This window comes from Oncorhynchus gorbuscha, linkage group LG11, assembly GCF_021184085.1.
Source record: "Oncorhynchus gorbuscha isolate QuinsamMale2020 ecotype Even-year linkage group LG11, OgorEven_v1.0, whole genome shotgun sequence".
NCBI classification, from domain to species: Eukaryota; Metazoa; Chordata; class Actinopteri; order Salmoniformes; family Salmonidae; genus Oncorhynchus; species Oncorhynchus gorbuscha.
In genome coordinates, this window is record NC_060183.1 from 59,579,214 (window position 1) to 59,602,218 (window position 23,005).

Sequence of the window (23,005 nt, forward strand, 5' to 3'; positions counted from 1 at the left end):
ATCACGATAAAATGGCGAGTGATATTGTTTTTTAAAGTTACATTCTTACTAGTTATGAGCATAATATTGAATTACAATGTATCCGATCCGTAGTTTTTAACTTGAATAAACATGGATTCCTCCAGTCTTTTAAAACAACACTGCATTGTACCTATCTTTTTATATGTGCATTATTACTTGATTATACCTGAAATGTAGTGTATATACAGATACTGCATACGCATAGTTGCCTCCAGCACGTAATTGTATAATGGGCACGAGACTCCATTTACCATCTGCCCTTGCGATATTTAACGTCACATGGGGCGGACTCATGCCGTTGATGGTAGCCTACAGCCCTACGATCAAAACAAGTATAAGTGGAACGCAGCTAAATTACAAAAAAAAAAATGTCTGCAGTTCGCTGTCTTCTGTAATGGGGAGTCGAAGGACCCGAGGATTCCCCCATAAAATTATTTGTCTGCTCAAGTTGATAAATCATGTCGGTAAGTGAGTTTATTCGCCTAGACCTCTATGTAATTACCTTTGATTTGTCCCCCCTAAAATACAGTTTTTTTTAAAGGAACTTAAATTTACTCTTGAAAGTTGCAATGGTAGAATGTAAAAGGTGCAATTTAGAAATCGGGTAGTGCATCATCAGTTCCTCTTGTCATGTTAGTAGTCATTGCATACCTTGGAGAGCTATTTATACTAGCCCATGTCAGCTAACGTTTTTTAAATATTCCCCCCATATATATTGTTGTAATGTTGTAGTCACTCAAATATAACATGAATACACATTAGACATGGCAAAATGTATAGAATTGCCATAAAATTATCTTTAAAACTGCAAAATGTTCTTTGCGCCCTGTGACAAGATGTGTAGAATTTCAGAAAATAAGGTTTAAACCTGCAAAATTCTCTCCACCAACAAGAGGGGTGTGAACAGTTTGTATCATGAACAGTGCTTGGAAAATTCCACCCACCGATTTAAGGAAATATAATGTTCATAGTCATGGCATGCTTTGTGAATGAATGAAGGTGTGGATTATTCTCCATCCACCCGAGCTATTGAAGATTTTTAAAGCCAGAATAAAAATAAAAAATACATTTCAAAAACAAAAAAAACTGTGGATTTTTGTCCATCCTCCCTGATTCAGAATATATCATTATCATAGTCATGGCACACTTTGTGTAAGAACTATCAAATATTGAAATCCGAAATCGTATAGATTAAAAAATAAAATAAATTAAGGTTTGGTTCTTAATAGTCATGCTTGTTTCAATAGCGAGTCACGCTGGGCTGTTTTTCCATAGTAGCCTAATGCTGTGTCCGTGAAATGAGCATATGTTTGCTCCAAGCATTACGTGGCCTCTGTCATTAATTGCCACAAACGATTTGGTCTATTGGATTAGATTGTAAAACAGAGACACCCTTTAAAAAAATGCTAAACCTGACAAAGGTAGGTAGAGGGGCAGGTAAGGAAAGTTTTTGAGATTGTACGGGGCTGTTTCCCCAAAAGTATTTTAAGGCTACGTTACTCGCTAACTAAGAGCAATTGACGGACGAGGAACAGTGGGTTAACTGCCTGTTCAGGGGTAGAACTACAGATTTGTACCTTGTCAGTTTGGGGATTTTGAATTTGGGTTATTTTACGATTGCCTCAAACCAGTCCACTCGTAAACAGCTACATCGTTATATGCTTTTTTGCCTTTCTGTGTCACATACACAGATCTCCGCTAAACACAAAATCAAGATAGTTCTGTCTTTCTGTGACACTAGATACAGTATATTTCCATGAACCTGTCCATGGGTTTCTTGTCGACATTAAGAAAGTTTGCATGGAAAATTGATGCGACAATTGCCTGCTAGGATGCATTTACATTTACATATCTTGTAGATAAAAACAGCTAGGTGTAGTGACGTCACACACAAAAACAAAACATTTTCACAAAACCTACGGTGTCAAATAAAAAGTGTTTCCATGACCCATTCAGGCAAATTGCGCATTAATATGTTGGCGACAGCCTGTAATGACCTCCCACCTATCGGTGTCATGGCTCAGGTAGCCCGCGAAAGCCATCAAATAATTTGCCACTTTCGAATAATTATGTGCCAATGTATCCCCACGGTTCGTGCCATGGTGAAACTTGCAGTTTGACAAAACGTTTGACAAAAGAAAAATACACCCATGTCGAATGGATAAACATGTTGATCTTTAGAACATTTCTGCTGTAGACTGTCATTTCCATTACACATGTCCCAATTTATTTATGCCAAATAAACATGGGTCAGTGGAAACCTGCCTAGAAACTAAAAATGCAAAATTGCAATTTTCTTTGCACAACAAAGTTTATAAAACCGAGAACTGTATTAAAATATAAATACAGTGTAGGCTACATAGACCTATATATTTCAATAGTTTTATTTAGCTATTTGTAAGTTTTTGTCTTTAGGCAAATGTTTTGCCTCTATATTGTAATGAAATTAGGCAGGGAGCAGGTCTCGAGCCCTCGACGGAGGACGGGCGCGCTATATCGACTGTGCCGCAAAAGCATGCTCGTGCGGCACGGGCGATTTCCGCGATTTCCGCGCTTGTGAACCCAGGGTCGTTACACTACTCACTCCTTTATATGAGCGAGTCCTCGCGCTAGCTTGCGAGCGCTAGGAATGCGCTCACCGGCCAAGCACACGCACTGTCGTGGATGCAAGGTCCGATAACCTCTGACACCAGTGTAGTAAAATAGCTGGGAGCAGGTCTCGAACCCTCGACCTTAAAGCCCGAGGTCCGGCGCGCTATCGACTGTGCCGCAAAAGTAGGCTTGTGCGGCAGGGTAGAGTTCTGAGCTTATAAACCCAGGGTCGTTACAATATATTTAATGATGTGTAACGTGCAGAATGATGTGCCAAATCTTGATTTAGTTTATTATTATTTTAAAATTGTAACTCGGCAAGCCAGTTAAGAATAAATTCTTATTTTCAATGACGACCTACCCCGGCCAAACCCTAACTTCGCTGGACCAATTGTGCACCGCGTTATGGGACTCTCGATCACAGCTGGTTGTGATACAGCCTGGAATCGAACCAGGGTCTGTTGTGTTACCTCTAACACTGAGATGCAGTGCCTTAGATCACTGCACCACTCAGAAGCCCAAAAAATATTGTTCATTATTATAGGTGGTTAGAATATGCCGCCTCAATACTTGATATCTCTCTAGGAGATGATTCGTTGCCACTATTGTGGAATAATTTGAATATTAAGGTAAGATTTAAAAGGGAGAACGCTGATCCGAGAGCAGTGCCTCTACGATGAACTTAACAAACGTTGTCTCTGCTTGGTGTGTTGGGAAATGCATGTTACATCTTGGGCTGTTGTTGGAAAGAAAGATGCATCGTAAACCTAAATTCCAGATCTATGCATCAGGAAACCGGCGCCCAACTTTTGTATACTTCCCCAAGATGTAAGGAGAGAATGAGTTTGATTACCTCTTACCAGAGCTACAGCTAATTGCTTTCACGTGGTATAATAATGAAGTCCACATCATGGCCTCACATACAAAACATTCTTTACTGTGCATGATCAGCTCCTATGACTAGGCATTTCAACGGAGGACTATTGGACAGGTGACATATTAACAGGACTGCATCTGTCTGGCAGAGTTTGGCTAACACCGACAAAGCACGTTCCTGTGTTGTCATTATCCACCTGACTAAGCAAAAAAATATTTTGTACATTTATATATTTGACATTTTGTTGATGTAACCACTGTTCATTAGTTAAGGATTTGCTGCACAGGTCCCAGATCTGGTCTGCTGCCTTGCCTGTATGTTGCTGTTCTTTATTGTAGTTATATGGTTCTCTTTTCTCATACAGATGACCTTCGAGGCAGGGAGTAGAGTGACGCTGCTGTTTGACTTCTGGGATGTGCACGGACCCGCAGGTAGGCTAACATTGATGACAGGCCTGTGCCCTCAGGAGAATCCACACAGTAAATCATATAGTACAGAACCTGTTTGTCTGGCAGTCAAAGTACACTATAACTGCAGTATGCTGCAAATACTGCATCCTAAAAAAGTTATTTTTTTACTGCAGTTCAACTGCAGTACACTGCAGTTATTCTGTACTTACCGTGTCCAAAATATTGCAGTTACTGCACTTTTAATACAGTTTTAAAAGTTCAATCTTTTTTTGTAAGGGTGACCTCATTGTAATGTGAATGCACAGTTTACCCCCTTCACCCTGCAGTGTGTCTCTGGTACAACAAATTAACTTCTTGCAAATGAGATATTTTAGATCTGTTTCAATCGGGCCCCAAGTGATGGATGTACTGATTTCTTACATTCTTAGATTAGGTCACTGTTGTAGTCTGTACAGTACTACACTTAGGTTGTAGTCATTAACTTGTTTTTCAACCACTCCACAAATTTCTTGTTAACAAACTATAGTTTTGGCAAGTCGGTTAGGACATCTTTGTGCATGACACAAGTCATTTTTCCAACAATTTTTTACAGACAGATTATTTCACTTTTATAATTCACTGTATCACAATTCCAGGATCAGAAGTTTACATACACTAAGTTGACTGTGCCTTTAAAGAGCTTGGAAAATTCCAGAAAAGTATGTCATGGCTTTAGAAGCTTCTGATAGGCTAATTTACATAATTTGAGTCAATTGGTGGTGTACCTGTGGATGTATTTCAAGGCCTACCTTCAAACTGTGTCTCTCTGCTTGACATCATGGGAAAATCAAAAGAAATCAGCCACGACCTTAGAAAATAAAATGTAGACCTCCACAAGTCTGGTTTATCCTTGGGAGCAATTTCCAAATGCCTGAAAGTACCACTTTCATCTGTACAAACAATAGGACTCAAGTATAAACACCATGGGACCACGCAGCCGTCATACCACTCAGGATGAAGACGCATTCTGTCTCCTAGAGATGAATGTACTTTGGTGTGAAAAGGGCAAATCAATCCCAGAACAACAGCAAAGGACCTTGTAAAGATGCTGGAGGAAACAGGTACAAAAGTATCTATCCACAGTAAAACGAGCTCTATATCGACATAACCTGAAAGGCCACTCAGCAAGGAAGAAGCCACTGCTCCAAAACCACCATTAAAAAAGTCAGACTACGGTTTGCAACTGCACATGGGGACGAAGATCGTACTTTTTGGAGAAATGTCCACTGGTCTGGTGATACAAAAATATAACTGTTTGGCAATAATGACCATTGTTATGTTTGGAGGAAAAAGGGGGAGGCTTGCAAGCCGAAGAACACCATCCCAACCGTGATGCATGGGGTGGGCAGCCACATGTTGTGGGGGTGCTTTGCTGTAGGAGGGACTGGTGCACGTCACAAAATAATGGCATCATGAGGCAGGAAAATTATGTGGATATATTGAAGCAACATCTCAAGACATTAGTCAGGGAGTTAAATCTTGGTCGCAAATGGGTCTTCCAAATGGACAATGACCACAAGCATACTTCCAAAGTTGTGGCAAAATGGCTTAAACACAACAAGGTCAAGATATTGGAGTGACCATCGCAAAGCCCTGACCTCAATTCTATAGAAAATTTGCCCCAAATTTGTAGGCAGAACTGAAAAACGTGTGCGAGCAAGGAAGCCTACAAACCTGACTCCGTTACACCAACTCTGTCAGGAGGAATGGGTCGAAATTCCCCCAACTTATTGTGGGAAACTTGTGGAAGGCTACCCAAAACATTTGACCCAAGTTAAACAATTTAAAGGCAATGCTACCAAAGACTAATTGAGTGTATGTAAACTTGTGACCCACTGGGAATGTGATGAAAGCGGCAGAGTAGCCTAGTGGTTAGAGCGTTGGACTAGTAACCGGAAGGTTGTGAGTTCAAACCCCTGAGCTGACAAGGAACAAATCTGTCGTTCTGCCCCTGAACAGGCAGTTAACCCACTGTTCCCAGGCCATCATTGAAAATAAGAATGTGTTCTTAACTGACTTGCCTGGTTAAATAAAGGTAAAAAATAAAAATCCTAACTGACCTGAGACAGGGAATTTTTACTAGGATTAAATGTCAGGAATTGTGAAAAACCGAGTTTAAATGTATTTTGATAAATTGTATGTAAACTTCCAACTTCACCTTTATAGTTCCAGACCGAGCTGTGGTCTCTGATGAACATTATTGCTGTCAGCCATGATAAGCTCTGTTGTCAATGTGTTTGCAGGGATGGTGCTGTCTGTGTTTGTGGTCCTCCTGTTGACGGTGTTCTACGCGCTGCTGAAGGTGTGGAAGGTCCAGCTGGGAAAGCCCTTAGAGCAGCCCACTCAGCCAGCCTTCCCACGGCCTTCCCCCCCTCCCCTCCACTCCTCAGACTGCCAGGGAAGCAGCGCTGTGTTTGCCAGTAGCCTGTCAGAGTCTTCTCTGGCCCCCACGGAACAGGCTGTTCCCACTCCCTCCCCCATGAACAGGTAGGATTCACACTGGAGCCCATGTCGTTCTCTGTAACATGTTCCAGGGATGCTGGCTTAAATCTACTGCTTCACAAATTGAGTGCGCATGTGTAACAGTATTGCTTCCATCCATCTCCTTGCCCCAACTTGGGCGCGAACCACAGACAACAGTCACCCACAAAGCATCGTTACTTATTGCTCCACAAAAGCCACCGCCCTTGCAGAGCAAGGGAAACTACTACTTCAAGGACTCAGAGCGAGTGACATCAAGGATTGAAAAGAATTCACTCCCTTCCCTCCTGGAGGACCTGAGCCCTGGGACCATGCCTCAGGACTAGCTGGCCTGATGACTCCTTGCTGTCCCCAGTCCACCTGGTCGTGCTCCTGCTTCAGTTTAAACTGTTGTCTGCATCTATGGAACAGCCAGAAGAGGACTGGCCACTCCTCAGAGCCTGGTTCCTCTTTAGGTTTCTTCCTAATGTAACAGTATAATTTTAAACCGTCCCCTCGCCCATACCCGGGCGCGAACCAGGGACCTTCTGCACACAACGACAACAGTCACCCTCGAAGCGTCGTTACCCATCGCTCCACAAAAGCTGCGGCCCTTGCAGAGCAAGGGGAACTACTACTTCAAGGTCTCAGAGCAAGTGACGTAACCGATTGAAACGCTATTTAGCGCACACCGCTAACTAAGCTAGCCGTTTCACATCCGTTACACTAAGTTCCTTCCTTTCTAGGGAGTTTTTCCTAGCCACAATGCTTCTACTTCTGCATTGCTTGCTGTTTGGGGTTTTAGGCTGATGTAAAAGGGCTTTCTAAATACATTAGATTGATTTACACATGCACCAGGGTTCCCATGCCTACATAATGTACTGATAAATTATGAATAAATAACAGCTGATAATTAGACCCATGAGAACCTGAACTGTGCACCTCTATATAATGACTCCAGAGAGAGTACTGCAGCAGTCCCAGTTGTATTAGATGGACTGTTGTGGCCCCGTCCTCCTGTGTGGAAAACAACCTGTGGTTACCTAGGTTATCCCATTAGCTCACAGCAAAACATTGCCTGCTCCCGCGCATTCTCACTACTTAGAAAAACGTAATGTTAGGACTTCCCTCATGCCCCTTTTCATGATGGCGCTAGCAACCACAAGAGTGCTAGCTACCAACTGAAACATTAAGCTAGCCAAGAACAACACAAGAAAGCGGTCTACACAGCTACAAGTAGTGAGTGGAGTTAGTTAAATGTCTTGCCTGTGATGAAATGTTTTTCACACACATAGCTATGTGTAGCCTACTTGGACACCGGGTCCCCACATTTCCCACTGAATATCCCGAAACAGCATGGCTCTTCTAGCAGGCTACATTTCCCACTGAATATCCCGAAGCAACAGAGCTCTTCTAGCAGGCTACATTTCCCTACATGGAAGCATTGCAATTTTTTAAAACCTAATTACATGTACATTGAACAACACAGAAGCTTTTCGGCATGTTTTGTTATTTCTGTATAACAACTTTGACAGTTGGCTTTTTTACATATTTTCCCCAATTTGTTGGTGATTGTCGAGGGGAAATTCCTTATGACCTGAATACCGACTTTGAGTATATTACTCTTCTGTCTCCTCTCCACCAGATGGCGTCTCCATGGTATCCAGACAGCCATGCACATCCTACAGGTGACTCTGGGCTACATACTGATGCTGTGTGTCATGTCCTACAACACCTGGATCTTCCTAGGGGTCATCTTGGGCTCGGTCCTGGGATACTTCATATGGTTCCCACTACTGAGTCAAATCTGATCAAACAATGGAATCGAAAGTTCTTTTCCTGGACTATAGATCTACAGGGACTAGCTATCCCATACCTGTTGGTCAAAGATTTGATCTGAAGAGCATATTGTAGGAACTCCCATGGTTTATGTCATTCTGACTGTTGTGCACTGATGCGCAATAGATCTCCATGTGACTGTGTCGCTTATCAAGTTACCCGAAGTGGAAGGTTGTTCCAGTACTTCTTCCCTACTATACATGATCTTAATTAAAAAGCAAGATGGAGACTTCCATATAGTGACACAGATGTACACAGAGTACAGCATAGTAGGAGTGATTGAGCCATGATCCCTTTTTATCAAAGTTTTATGAAGTTTTACATTGTGTTCAAGCAAGGCAACTGTTACCATGTACTACACATCCACAGTCATCATTTTGACCAGGGCTTGAGTTCAATGTTGTCAACCTGTGGTTACTTGACTTAAGGCAGGGCTGCCAAACCCTCTTCCTGGAGATTTACTGTCCTGTAGGTTTTCAGTCCAACCTTTATTTAGAGTATCTGATTCAGCTGGTTAAGGTCTTGTTGAGCAGCTAATTTGTAGAATCAGGTGTGTTTCAATTAGGGTTGGACTGAACCCACGGGACTGTAGATCTCCAGGAAGAGGGTTGGGCAGCCCTGACCTAAGGTTTGTCATTCTACCATTTCACTCCAAGGTCAGACTTCCAGCCAGCACTCCAGTCACAAGACAACATTGAGGAATTGCCACCTTGACAGCACAGAAGCATGTGATGGAGTATTGTAAACTCCATAGATACTGCATGTCAGGCTCATTGGGAAACAGATTGTTCTATTGCTCTGAAATACAGAGGAGAACAGAATCTGGGTCATGTTGTGTTTTTTAATCATTTGCAAGAGAGCCACTGTAGAGAAACCAACCATTTGGTGCCTTTTATATCAAATAAACAGATGAATATTTTCATTTTAATTAGCTATTTTCTGTTGAATTGTCCAGTTGATCTATAAAGTCAACTGAAAGTAGATAACGGACTACTCATACAAGGCTTCTAAAGTGGTTTTGTTTAAAAAGTCCCTATTGAGAAATACCCATGTAGACATGTGCTTACTGTTGTTTTAGTGTCATTTTATTCTAATTATCAATAAATACCACCAACTAAGAATTCAGAAAATCAAATATGATCTAATTGATTTGAAAATGCCTTTTAGTGTAGAGATACAGATGCTCAATAGGAAAACCATAAAATCAACTTATTTATTAATCCATACAACTATACCCAGTCATACATATAGCTAAACACAATCAATAAAAAGGTCTTGCATGGAGCTTTACATATAAAATAAGAATATAGCAGAGACTGGTGCATTGATCACCACACAGTATGTGTCATAAATAAGAAGGAAACCGAAGCACTTTGAGTGAACTAACCCTTTAAGTCCTGGAGTTACATGGAAATATTTTCCTCAAGGCTACAAACGGATTAAGTCTGATTTAAGAACAATGTGCCTCAAATATACAGTTTCCACAAACATAGCATTGATAGTTTAGGAAATAATACATTTGATTTCCCTCATTTAAAAGAGTGGGGGAAAATTACTTGGTTATTTTCCCATGATTCCCTTTGTTTGGCCAGAAGCGACTGACAGAGGCCTCTTCATGACAAGGTGCATAGTCTGCTGTCAGTCATCCAGACCTCCCACACGCAGACTGAGCTTTCGATCTCAATGAGATTCTGCTGATGCGTCACAGTCAATAAAAGTTATCAGCAGAGAAAGTCCCTTTAGTAACAACTCACCATAATTATGACGGTGGCATTTCACTAGCACTGTAGCCGACATGGGACCTCTAGCATCTATAATACGACTGTAGCACTGTAGCAGACATGGGACCTCTAGCATCTATAATACGACTGTAGCACTGTAGCCGACATGGGACCTCTAGCGACTGTAGCCGACATGGGACCTCTAGCATCTATAATACGACTGTAGCACTGTAGCCGACATGGGACCTCTAGCGACTGTAGCCGACATGGGACCTCTAGCATCTATAATACGACTGTAGCACTGTAGCCGACATGGGACCTCTAGCATCTATAATACGACTGTAGCACTGTAGCCGACATGGGACCTCTAGCGACTGTAGCCGACATGGGACCTCTAGCATCTATAATACGACTGTAGCACTGTAGCCGACATGGGACCTCTAGCATCTATAATACGACTGTAGCACTGTAGCCGACATGGGACCTCTAGCATCTATAATACGACTGTAGCACTGTAGCTGACATGGGACCTCTAGCATCTATAATACGACTGTAGTGACTGTAGCCGACATGGGACCTCTAGCATCTATAATACGACTGTAGCACTGTAGCCGACATGGGAACTCTAGCATCTATAATACGACTGTAGTGACTGTAGCCGACATGGGACCTCTAGCATCTATAATACGACTGTAGCACTGTAGTCGACATGGGACCTCTAGCATCTATAATACGACTGTAGTGACTGGAGCCGACATGGGACCTCTAGCATCTATAATACGACTGTAGTGACTGTAGCCGACATGGGACCTCTAGCATCTATAATACGACTGTAGTGACTGCTACCGTTTGAGCAGCTCCCCTCACACTAAAGGGTTGGACTAACATACATAGAAAGTAAGTCCATAAGCAAGTGCCATTTCATGCTGAAGTCATGGACTGTAAAAATAGTGTTGAAACAATGAGGCCACTTGTGAAAATAATAAAATAATGGTTGAAAAGGAGGCCCAACATACATTTATTCAAGACAAAATGTCTGCCTGGTTTTATACAAGTTTTTAAGTCCATGTAAAAACATGTTAAAAAGCAGTGCTCCCAGATCCTGAATACAATGACAGCTACATCTCTATAATGATGTTATACACAACAATGTCCATTTCAGTAGCATGACATGCCAGACTGTTTGTGTCAACCGCCTGCCTACAGTGCCCCCTACTGCTGAATAAAAGGACATGTAATGACCAGTGGGTGTGTGACTGCCCATGAACCATAGTTATAACTATCTGTCATGCATCTCTGAACATATCCTTAGGGCCCTTGCAGATAGGCCTCTGTAGTGTAATGTGTATCTTCTGCATCCACAATTCTCCCCACATCCCTTATCCAATTCTGACTTAAATGATTTAAATTCCTTAGTGACCACACAATCTAAGGATAATGCAGCAGATACCTGGGGTTCAGTGTCACACACAAAAGCTTGAGGAATAGAGTAAAATAAAATGTACAATTAAGAGAAATTAAACTTGAACAAACATGACTCCAGATGAGAGGTTGGAAGTCGCAGTTAAATAGGCCACTGTTGTAGATGTGACTGTATGGAATATAAACCAGAAAAACAATGCTGAGGGGTCAGGAATTATCAGTTAACACCGACTAAAATGAAAGGTTTTTTGCTCCCTTGTCCTCCCACTCAAAATCTTATATACAATTTCTGTCTCTCCTTCTGCTGTTTTCCCAGTGAAGTCCTCCCGGTCTCACTCGTTGTGAAGTGCAGTGTCTCCCGGCTCTAAAACCACCACCACCTCTCCTGGGTCGACTACAGTGTCCTCTGTTTTCAGAGCATCCAGGATTGGCTGAGCTTTGCCCTCATTGGTAGGCGGCTGGAAGCCTCCGTCATCATTTCCCGAGGGGCTGGAGTCGACCAATGGCGGGGCCAGCTCTGCGTCAGAGTCTACGGCACACTCAGTTATCCTCTCTCCATCCTCTTCCTGTACCGCTATCTCTATTTCCTGTATGGCGTTCTTGATGGCCGCCTCGTCTGCCTCCCCCTTTTCCTGATGCCCCCCCTCAGCTTCCTGGTATGGACTTCCTGTTTCTACCAGCTGCTTGTTCACTTCCCGTGGGGCGCTCATCCACTGTGGTGACTTCCTGTGCATCTCCTCCACCACGGTGGTGATGAGTGTCACCTCCTCCTCCTTCCCATCCTCCAGCGTCAGCGACCCTGTCCCATTGGCGAGAACAGCTAAGTCCTCCTCTGAAGCCGAGACCATCATCTCCACCACTGGTTTGCTGTGGTAACAGATCTCCTGCACGCTGTCTGGAGAATCAGGTTCCGTGGGGGTCTTTTGCTCCTTGAGCTCCTGAGCTTTAACCTCCACCTCCTCAATCTCTCCCTCCTCGGGGATGAAGTCCACCCCCGGAACCTCCAGGCATGACTCGTAGGGCAGTGGACCCATCTCATCCAGCTGGATCATGGAGACCACTTGCCTACGCCTCCTGCTGGACTGGCCGCCTCCTCCCAGGGCCCCCTCAGGCTCCTCATTCCCACCCCTGAACTGGGTGGCCCAGTCCACCGAGGGGTTCTCCCCCAGCAGGTGGAGGTTGGGGTCGCTGTTGGTTAGGATCATGCTGTCTCTATACAGGTTGTGTTTCTTCTGGACTGCCGCCTCTTTCACAGCTGTAGGCAAACATAGAATCACTACCATGCTAACAGTCCATTTGTATCACATTTACATCAGGGCCATATCAACAGTCACCTCAGAATAGCACTGCTGATGTAAGATGACCATATAATCTTGTTCAGTACTCTGAGATGCTTTGTGAATATGGGCCTAGAAGGACTCTCCAATTATCTAGTCTATGCCAGGCCAGTGTCTCCATGCATGTCCACCACTCACCCATCATGATGTCCTTGGTGACAGACTGCAGCACTACCTCCTCAAACACGTTCTTCACCAGGATGAACTGGGAGAAGTCCTCAAAGATCAACTCCTGGAAGCGAGGGAGGTCCTGAGAGGTAGGAGATGAGAGGTTACAGACGAATGCACTTAACATAGACAACGTCCCAAGTGGCACCCCAGTCCCTATATAGTGCACTTGACCAGAGGTTATAGGGCTCCATACGAGTGGCTAAAGTCTGAGGGGTATCACTATATTCAGTGAGCCTCACCAGATGGAAGGAGGGAGAGAGCTGCTTCAGCATGTAGGGGATGATGATCTGTAGCAGGGCCTCTTTGAAGAACTTCTTACGCACCGTGCTACTGTCATAGTCATATTTCTGACAGGGACAGGGAGGGATAAAGACACAAGACCTTAGACTCTTTGATCCGTGATGGCAAGGGTTGCAAAATTCCATAACCTTTCCCAAATTCCCAGGTTTTCCGGCCTCCTGATGGGAATATTCCCGGTATCAGGTGGGAAATATTGAATCCTCCAACCAGAATTTCGGGAAAACCTTGGAATTTTTGGAAAGTAACTGGAATTTTGCAACCGTATTGAGGGCGAATCTATTCATCCATTCAATCAATCCAGTCATTCGCCTTCATCCTAATCCACCCTCAGACTAACTAACGAACCTTAAGAACTCTGTCTTGACAGCAGTGGATGGTCTTACACAGGTCTTCTCCTCCCTGGACCTTTCCCTCCAGACTCTGGTGGAGCAGATGCTCAAACGTGTACACAGCATTATCCATTTGCTGTTACAGAGGAGAGAGGACATAAGTGATACATGGGGGGGGGGGGGCATTCCTACTGATCTAACGTAGCTCATGACAGCTGTACTTTTATTTTATGGTTGACACACTTGTTTGCCATTAGCCAATTAGCATTTCTCAACGAGTTCAAAACACGTGAATGCATCCAACTAGTATTTACTACTTCACAACTAGAAATTACCACCTTCCCACTTTGTTATGAACACAGCATCAGAGCTTCAGAAAACTAAAGTGTTGGTAGTCTGGTGTGGCAGGGCACATCCATGCCCACTATGCCTACTAGATGGTGGGATTTGTGGGTTAAGGTCTCACCTCTCTCATGAGGATTTGAGCCCTTTGGATGAACACGGAGGGGCTTGACACATCAAACCTCTGCTGCAGTCCCTCCAGATTCAGCTGCTCCACCTTCTCATAGCAGCTCTGCATCTTCACCGGGTGGAACGCCAGCATAGAGATCTTCTCCATGTGCTGAGAGCGAGAGAGTGATGGTGAAAGGGGCGAGGGGAAAGACAGAGAGAGAGGGAGCGAATGAGAAAGAGGTGGGGGTAGGTAGAGAGAGAAAGAGTAGGGGAGCGAGAGAAAGAGTGGGGTTTAAAGACAGACAGACAGAGGGATGAGTACTTGGCACCAAAGACAATCCCCCAGGGTCCCTGCGAACCCCTCTGGTGTGTCCAGTCCGGTGGTCCACTCACCTCCGCCAGTTTGTCCTTGCCCCCTCCGTTGAGCGTGTTCTTGCTGACCTCCACCAGCTCTCTGAAGAAGACGTCTCGGACCTCGGAAAAGCCTCGGCTGGTGGGCTCCATCAGGGCCTCCAGGATGGAGCTGAGGAAGGGCTGGACGCTGCCCCGCAGGAGCTGCCCTGCCCTGGGCAACACCAGAGCTACAGAGTGGGGAGACATTGGGGAGTAATGTTAGTCACCATGGTGATCAGTAGACAGTAAACACCCACACTTCCAGACCACAGTATTACCCAGAGCATTACCTAGCAGCCTAAACTCCACACACAATGGAGTGGATCCGAGACCAGGCTTTGTGGAATCTAGCTCTGACTGCAATTGTTTTGCCCAAGGTCAATACTTTAAAAAATACAAATAATGAAATGGCCACATTTGTAGTTACGTGCCTCTGTTTGCTGAAACCATACCTTTCTAATAAACGTTAATCAAATACAACCACCAACTGTTTGCTCATTGGTGTTGCTCTAAGATTTCAACTCAGCACAAATGCGCATGTGGCAATTGAATCTCAACAAGGAAAAAGTCAGTGGCGGTATTTGATTAACGATTAATGAAAAAGTATGTATTTCTGCAAACAAAGAAAGGCAAGCAACTCCAGAGGACAAACAAAAGTACGCGGTTGGCGTTTCATAATTTAAAGTTAGATTCCACAAAGCCCTGTCTTGGCTTACCCAAAGGCATCAGACTGAAAAGTCCAGAGGAAAGCAAGGGTGGGAACAGGCTCAGGGAACAGAACACTAAAAATAATGACATTTGAGGAACAGAACTCGAACCGAAAACGAAAGTGATCTATACTGTTCCGGAACAAAGCCATTATTTTATAAGCATGGAAACTGGTTAATAATGTTATTTTATGTTCCGGGCATTTTTTTCCCAGTCACACAAAAATCCTAACAAAGCGCCTACGCAAAGCCCTCACTCCGTCACTCAGAAACTTATTCCAGCGTCTGCCTGCCAGCTGGAAATCTTTGCTACTGTGTGTGTGTGTGTGTGTGTGTGTGTGTGTAAATTACCTGCCCCTCCACACTGAAGCATAGTTTACTGTAGTCTCCTGACAACATTACATAGATTACAGTACCCTCCTGACAACTTTACAGATTACAGTACCCACCTGCCAACGTTACATAGATTACTGTAGCCTCCTGCCAACGTTACATAGACTACTGTAGCCTCCTGACAACGTTACATAGATTACAGTACCCTCCTGCCAACGTTACATAGATTACAGTACCCTCCTGCCAACGTTACATAGATTACAGTACCCTCCTGCCAACATTACATAGATTACAGTACCCTCCTGCCAACATTACATAGATTACAGTACCCTCCTGCCAACGTTACATAGATTACAGTACCCTCCTGCCAACATTACATAGATTACAGTACCCTCCTGCCAACATTACATAGATTACAGTACCCTCCTGACAACGTTACAAGCCTGATTCAGAAATTAGGGAGAGATGTTTAAAAGAATGTATTAACTTTTTTCAATGCTAGTTAATGATACTATAGTTATCACGTTTCACATTGGATTTATGAACTACAAAAAGGTAATTTTAGTGCTGCTCTGCACACACACAAGCCTGTTAGCTAGCTCTGGTTAGTTTGCTCTGGTCCAACGTTAAACCAAATCGAAAGTTGAAAGACATTTAAAGTTCCTCAATAGATGCCGCTCCTCCATCACATAGTGGACCTGTGAGCCCTGAGCCCGGTCTTAAGTGCACCAGTGGTATAAAGTGAACATTGGACTCCAGTGACATCTAAGGAATGCAGTCCTTCAACACTGGCTCCATGGGAAACAAATCACAAAAAAAGAAAAAAAAGTGAAATAGTGAAAGATGCTTTAGGGTTAAAACAAGCAGGCAGACAAGAGCATGAGAGAGAGAGAGCTAAGATGAGGTAAAGAAAGAGATGGGAGTAAGGGAAGAGAGAGAGAGAACTAAGATGAGGTAAAGAAAGAGATGGGAGTAAGGGAAGAGAGAGAGAGAGAACTAAGATGAGGTAAAGAAAGAGATGGGAGTAAGGGAAGAGAGAGAGAGAACTAAGATGAGGTAAAGAAAGAGATGGGAGTAAGGGAAGAGAGAGAGAGAACTAAGATGAGGTAAAGAAAGAGATGGGAGTAAGGGAAGAGAGAGAGAGAACTAAGATGAGGTAAAGAAAGAGATGGGAGTAAGGGAAGAGAGAGAGAGAACTAAGATGAGGTAAAGAAAGAGATGGGAGTAAGGGAAGAGAGAGAGAGAACTAAGATGAGGTAAAGAAAGAGATGGGAGTAAGGGAAGAGAGAGAGAGAGAGCTAAGATGAGGTAAAGAAAGAGATGGGAGTAAGGGAAGAGAGAGAGAGAACTAAGATGAGGTAAAGAAAGAGATGGGAGTAAGGGAAGAGAGAGAGAGAGCTAAGATGAGGTAAAGAAAGAGATGGGAGTAAGGGAAGAGAGAGAGAGAGAGCTAAGATGAGGTAAAGAAAGAGATGGGAGTAAGGGAAGAGAGAGAGAGCTAAGATGAGGTAAAGAAAGAGATGGGAGTAAGGGAAGAGAGAGAGAGAGAGAGCTAAGATGAGGTAAAGAAAGAGATGGGAGTAAGGGAAGAGAGAGAGAGAGAGCTAAGATGAGGTAAAGAAAGAGATGGGAGTAAGGGAAGAGAGAGAGAGCTAAGATGAGGTAAAGAAAGAGATGGGAGTAAGGGAAGAGAGAGAGAGAGAGCTAAGATGAGGTAAAGAAAGAGATGGGAGTAAGGGAAGAGAGAGAGAGAGAGCTAAGATGAGGTAAAGAAAGAGATGGGAGTAAGGGAAGAGAGAGAGAGAGAGCTAAGATGAGGTAAAGAAAGAGATGGGAGTAAGGGAAGAGAGAGAGAGCTAAGATGAGGTAAAGAAAGAGATGGGAGTAAGGGAAGAGAGAGAGAGAGCTAAGATGAGGTAAAGAAAGAGATGGGAGTAAGGGAAGAGAGAGAGAGAGAGCTAAGATGAGGTAAAGAAAGAGATGGGAGTAAGGGAAGAGAGAGAGAGAACTAAGATGAGGTAAAGAAAGAGATGGGAGTAAGGGAAGAGAGAGAGAGAGAGCTAAGATGAGGTAAAGAAAGAGATGGGAGTAAGGGAAGAGAGAGAGAGAACTAAGATGAGGTAAAGAAAGAGATGGGAGTAAGGGAAGAGAGAGAGAGAGAGCTAAGATGAGGTAAAGAAAGAGATGGGAGTAAGGGAAGAGAGAGAGAGCTAAGATGAGGTAAAGAAAGAGATGGGAGTAAGGGAAGAGAGAGAGAAGAGAGCTAAGATGAGGTAAAGAAAGAGATGGGAGTAAGGGAAGAGAGAGAGAGAGAGAGCTAAGATGAGGTAAAGAAAGAGATGGGAGTAAGGGAAGAGAGAGAGAGCTAAGATGAGGTAAAGAAAGAGATGGGAGTAAGGGAAGAGAGAGAGAGAGCTAAGATGAGGTAAAGAAAGAGATGGGAGTAAGGGAAGAGAGAGAGAGAGAGCTAAGATGAGGTAAAGAAAGAGATGGGAGTAAGGGAAGAGAGAGAGAAGATGAGCTAAGATGAGGTAAAGAAAGAGATGGGAGTAAGGGAAGAGAGAGAGAGAGCTAAGATGAGGTAAAGAAAGATGGGAGTAAGGGAAGAGAGAGAGAGAGAGAGCTAAGATGAGGTAAAGAAAGAGATGGGAGTAAGGGAAGAGAGAGAGAGAGCTAAGATGAGGTAAAGAAAGAGATGGGAGTAAGGGAAGAGAGAGAGAGAGAGCTAAGATGGGGTAAAGAAAGAGATGGGAGTAAGGGAAGAGAGAGAGAGAGAGCTAAGATGAGGTAAAGAAAGAGATGGGAGTAAGGGAAGAGAGAGAGAGAGCTAAGATGAGGTAAAGAAAGAGATGGGAGTAAGGGAAGAGAGAGAGAGAGAGCTAAGATGAGGTAAAGAAAGAGATGGGAGTAAGGGAAGAGAGAGAGAGAGAGCTAAGATGAGGTAAAGAAAGAGATGGGAGTAAGGGAAGAGAGAGAGAGAGAGCTAAGATGATGTAAAGAAAGAGATGGGAGTAAGGGAAGAGAGAGAGAGAGAGCTAAGATGAGGTAAAGAAAGAGATGGGAGTAAGGGAAGAGAGAGAGAGAGAGCTAAGATGAGGTAAAGAAAGAGATGGGAGTAAGGGAAGAGAGAGAGAGAGAGCTAAGATGAGGTAAAGAAAGAGATGGGAGTAAGGGAAGAGAGAGAGAGAGAGCTAAGATGAGGTAAAGAAAGAGATGGGAGTAAGGGAAGAGAGAGAGAGAGCTAAGATGAGGTAAAGAAAGAGATGGGAGTAAGGGAAGAGAGAGAGAGAGAGCTAAGATGAGGTAAAGAAAGAGATGGGAGTAAGGGAAGAGAGAGAGAGAGAGCTAAGATGAGGTAAAGAAAGAGATGGGAGTAAGGGAAGAGAGAGAGAGAGAGCTAAGATGAGGTAAAGAAAGAGATGGGAGTAAGGGAAGAGAGAGAGAGAGCTAAGATGAGGTAAAGAAAGAGATGGGAGTAAGGGAAGAGAGAGAGAGCTAAGATGAGGTAAAGAAAGAGATGGGAGTAAGGGAAGAGAGAAAGAGAGCTAAGATGAGGTAAAGAAAGAGATGGGAGTAAGGGAAGAGAGAAAGAGAGCTAAGATGAGGTAAAGAAAGAGATGGGAGTAAGGGAAGAGAGAGAGAGCTAAGATGTGGTAAAGAAAGAGATGGGAGTAAGGGAAGAGAGAGAGAGAACTAAGATGAGGTAAAGAAAGAGATGGGAGTAAGGGAAGAGAGAGAAAGTGGGAGAGAGTAAAGAAACAGAGTCGAAGTTTGACATGTGAGAGGGAAAGGGAGGGTCAGTTATAGTACAGGATCCCTCTGGTGGCAATTGTCCATTGAAATTCACTAGTAACATGATGCCATAGTCTAATACTGTAGTGTTACTCAATGTGTGCATCCCAAATGCCACCCTATTCCCTATATAGTGCACGTCTTTTGACCAGGGCCCATAAGGCTCTGGTCAAAAGTAGTACACTATGTAGAGAATAGGGTGCCATTTGGGATGTAGCCAGTAACTGGTCTTACTGCTTTACTGTGCCAATAAGCCCTTTGCTCTGTACTCAACAAACCAAAATCACTAGAAATGACAAATAGTAGGCACTCTAACAATGACATTAGACGCTAAGACTGCAGAAGTACAATTGTTGAGAGAACGAACACAGTGTGATTTGATTAGGATCTCTTTTAGTCCCGATGCGAATGAAGTCTACATATCAGTAAGGAGTGTTTCCTATGGGTTCCGTGTGTGCATGTCTCTCACCGCGGATCTTGCCGCTGACGTGTTCCTTGGAGGTGATTATCTGGTCCATATCTGTGCGTAACACTGTGTCTAGACGGGATGTCTGAACCTCACAGGCCTGGACTAAAGCCTCATACTGAGCCTGGGTCTGAGACAACACCTGCTTATACACCGCCTCAGAGATCTGTAGAGGGGGAGAGAGAGAGGTTGAACACACACACTGCATCCCAAATGGCACCCTATTCCCTACATAGTGCACTACTTTTGACTGTGGCCCATAACTAGTGCACTATGTAGGCATGTCAAATGTAATGCCCTATTTAGGGTGCCATTTGGGATGAGGACCGTTTGACCAGGGCCCATGACATTAGCTGAACCATACAGTGGCAAGAAAAGGTATGTGAACCCTTTGGAAATACCTGGATTTCTGCATAAATTGGTCATTACATTTAATCTAATATTCATCTAAGTCACAGCAATAGACAAACAGTCTGCTTAAACTAATAACACAAACAATGATACATTTTCATGTCTTCATTGAACACACTGTGTAAACATTCACACTGCAGGGTGAGAAAAGTATGTGAACCCTTGGATTTAATAACTGGTTGACCCTCCTTTGGCAGCAATAACCTCATCCAAACGTTTTCTGTAGTTGCGGATCAGACCTGACAATGGTCAGGAGAAATTTTGGACCATTCCTCTTCACAAAACATTCAGATCAGCAATATTCTAGGGATGTCTGGTGTGAACTGCTCTCGAGGTCATGCCACAGCACAGCATCTCAATCGGTTGAGGTCAGGACTCTGACTGAGCCACTCCAGAAGGAATATTTTCTTCTGTTGAAGCCATTCTCTGTTGTTGATTTAATTCTGTGTTTTGGATCGTTGTCCTGTTGCATCACCCACCTTCTGTTGAGCTTCAATTGGTGGACAGATATTTTGCAGGAGAATGTAAGGCTGTCTTGATCAACGGAAAAATGAATTCCCAAGTTTATGATAGCAAGCTGTCCAGGCCCCGAGGCAGCAAAGCAGCCCAAACCATGATGCTCCTTCTACCATACTTTACAGTGGGGATGAGGTTTTGATGTTGGTGTGTGCCTTTTTTTCTCCACACATAGTGGTGTGTGTTTCTTTCAAACAACTCAACTGTAATTCCATCTGTCCACAGAATATTTTGCCAGTAGCGCTGTGGAACATTCACGTGCACTTTTGCAAACTTCAGACGTGCAGCAATGGTTTTTTTGGACAGCAGTGGCTTCTTCTGTGGTGTCCTCCCATGAACACCATTCTTGTTTAGTGTTTTATGTATCGTAGACTTGTCAGAGATGTTAGCATGTTCCAGAGATTTCTTTAAGTCTTTAGCTGACACTAGAATTCTTCTTAACCTCATTGAGCATTCTGCATTGTGCTCTTGCAGTCATCTTTGCAGGACGGCCACTCATAGGGAGAGTAGCAACAGTGCTGAACTTTTTCCATTTATAGACTATTTGTCTTATCGTGGACTGATGAACATCAAGGCTTTTAGAGATACTATTGTAAACCCTTTCCAGCTTTATGCAAGTCAACCATTCTTAATCTTAGGTCTTCTGAGATATCTTATGTTGCAGGCATGGTTCACATCAGGCAATGCTTCTTGTGAATAGCAAACTCAAACTTTGTGATTGTTTTTTTATAGGGCAGGGCAGCTCTAAACAACATATCCAATCTCGTCTCATTGTTTGGATGAAGAGCAGATCTAATTTGATGACCAATTCATGTAGAAATCCCTGTAGTTCCAAAGGGTTCACATACTTTTTCTTGCCACTGTAGATAGCTTTTAGGCTTACATTAGCTACAACTTTAGCGTATTGAAGTTAACTTACAACAAACCAGGCTTCATTTGACCAATATCATGCAAATCATTACATGAAAAATGTGTCATTGTGCCTGAAAATGTTGGTAATTCACTGGGGAGTTGCTGCTTGCAGTTCCTGCTTGCCGTGTTCTGAGATTCCCTTAAAGCTACAGCGACCAATTTGAGAGTAACAGGCTATTACAGCAATTACAGGTAAAATATCTATAAAACAAGTATAAGGTACATGTCTATACATTTCAGCTGTTTCAAAAACATTGCTCTGCTATTACAATTTTTACTATAGGAGCAAACATTTCTCTTGGATACTATTTTGTTTACATTAACTGCTTGGCGGGAGCAGTCTCGCACGCGGAGGTGGCGTAAGAGATGTGAAAAATTAATCAAGATTCTAGCCGCGGGTAGTTTTTCTGATTGCTCTCGGGAATCTATCCTAATATAAATTCACTCTGTAGGGAATAGGGTGCCATTTGGGACGCCGGCTCAATCAGCAATGTGGTTAGGAATGGTAGGTTCAGGAGTTTTCCTGACTATGTGACCTGAATAGGAAAAACTTAACATGTGGTCGGGGGAAACTCCAGGTTCTAGGAAAGAACACAGTGCAGCATGTAGGAGGGACAACAACTCACCAGCATCCAGTTCCTCTGTCGCTGTTGAATCTTCCCCTTTAGACGAGGACCAATCAGATTCCTCAACTCTGGATGGAGGGTCTCCATCACTAGGTTGGCTAGGATCTACACACACACACACACACACACACACACACACACACACACACACACACACACACACACACACACACACACACACACACACACACACACACACACACACACACACACTTTATGCATCATTACTTAAACACTCTTTAAAGTGTGTGTAGGAGGTGTCTCTATAAATAACCCAGAGGAGTAACTAGTGGTTGGCAGCGTAGCCTAGTGGTTAGAGCGTTGGACTAGTAACCGGAAGGTTGTGAGTTCAAACCCCCGAGCTGACAAGGTACAAATCTGTCGTTCTGCCCCTGAACAGGCAGTTAACCCACTGTTCCCAGGCCGTCATTGAAAATAAGAACATGTTCTTAACTGACTTGCCTGGTTAAATAAAGAAAAAAATAAGACTTCAGAGAAGCTTTGTTGTTTGAGTCAGGTGTTTCCACAACAGATAAAATGACATGGTGTTGTGTCAGTTGTGATACTTCAAACGGCAACAAACACACAACTCAACCTATGAGTGCAGGAACAACTTCTGAGTCACCCATATGAATGGGTTGAGTGGTGTGTGATTCTGAGGATGTAGTACATGAGTCCATAGAAGTGGGAAAGAGGGCAGTGATGTTGAAGCACTACAATGAGAAACAGCATTATGTGGCTCCTCTACAAAACATAAGAACTAAATGTATGAGTAAGGTGCCGGTACCATACAATACCTATTAATACAACACCAAATAGTTTAAAGGTGTGTAATAGACTGTTCTGTGAAAAGTCAACTGAATTACAAACTGGAATAT

The 23,005-nt window shown here is 43.5% G+C and overlaps 2 protein-coding genes across 10 annotated transcripts in view; one reads left to right on the plus strand and one right to left on the minus strand.

Moving 5' to 3' along the window:
• Window positions 1-305: 305 nt before the first annotated feature.
• On the plus strand, window positions 306-9,359 carry LOC124049041 (probable low affinity copper uptake protein 2). 2 transcript variants are annotated; one of them, XM_046370336.1, is made up of 4 exons: window positions 306-485; window positions 3,855-3,921; window positions 6,183-6,426; window positions 8,045-9,359. In XM_046370336.1, the coding sequence occupies exons 1-4, from the start codon at window positions 480-482 to the stop codon at window positions 8,208-8,210; spliced, it is 483 nt and encodes a 160-aa protein (XP_046226292.1). In that variant the 5' UTR covers window positions 306-479; the 3' UTR covers window positions 8,211-9,359. The 2 variants fall into 2 exon arrangements, with proteins under 2 accessions (XP_046226292.1, XP_046226291.1); XM_046370335.1 differs by lacking the exon at window positions 306-485 and adding an exon at window positions 1,350-1,442.
• A 251-nt stretch (window positions 9,360-9,610) lies between these two features.
• Window positions 9,611-23,005, minus strand: part of LOC124049039 (protein Niban 2-like) — a 47,803-nt gene continuing 34,408 nt past the window's right edge. Inside the window, exons 7-15 of one of the 8 annotated variants that reach the window (XR_006841350.1) lie at window positions 22,128-22,232; window positions 19,666-19,828; window positions 14,365-14,552; window positions 13,985-14,140; window positions 13,535-13,654; window positions 13,129-13,236; window positions 12,857-12,968; window positions 10,490-12,636; window positions 9,611-10,278 (exon numbers count right to left, since the gene is read on the minus strand). Coding sequence is in view for 1 of the 8 variants with exons in the window: in XM_046370334.1 (XP_046226290.1) it covers window positions 11,714-12,636; window positions 12,857-12,968; window positions 13,129-13,236; window positions 13,535-13,654; window positions 13,985-14,140; window positions 14,365-14,552; window positions 19,666-19,828; window positions 22,128-22,232 (1,875 nt within the window). In the remaining 7 variants the exon portion in view is untranslated. Of the gene's footprint in view, window positions 12,637-12,856; window positions 12,969-13,128; window positions 13,237-13,534; window positions 13,655-13,984; window positions 14,141-14,364; window positions 14,553-19,665; window positions 19,829-22,127; window positions 22,233-23,005 lie in introns of all 8 variants that reach the window. The other 7 variants (XR_006841346.1, XR_006841347.1, XR_006841349.1 and 4 more) reach the window with 7 other exon arrangements.

Bases quoted from the DNA above. Each gene is read 5' to 3' on its own strand.
- LOC124049041 (XM_046370335.1), top strand. The intron at 3,922-6,182 runs GTAGGCTAACAT...ATGTGTTTGCAG, and splicing joins GGATGTGCACGGACCCGCAG to GGATGGTGCTGTCTGTGTTT. The intron at 6,427-8,044 runs GTAGGATTCACA...CCTCTCCACCAG, and splicing joins ACTCCCTCCCCCATGAACAG to ATGGCGTCTCCATGGTATCC.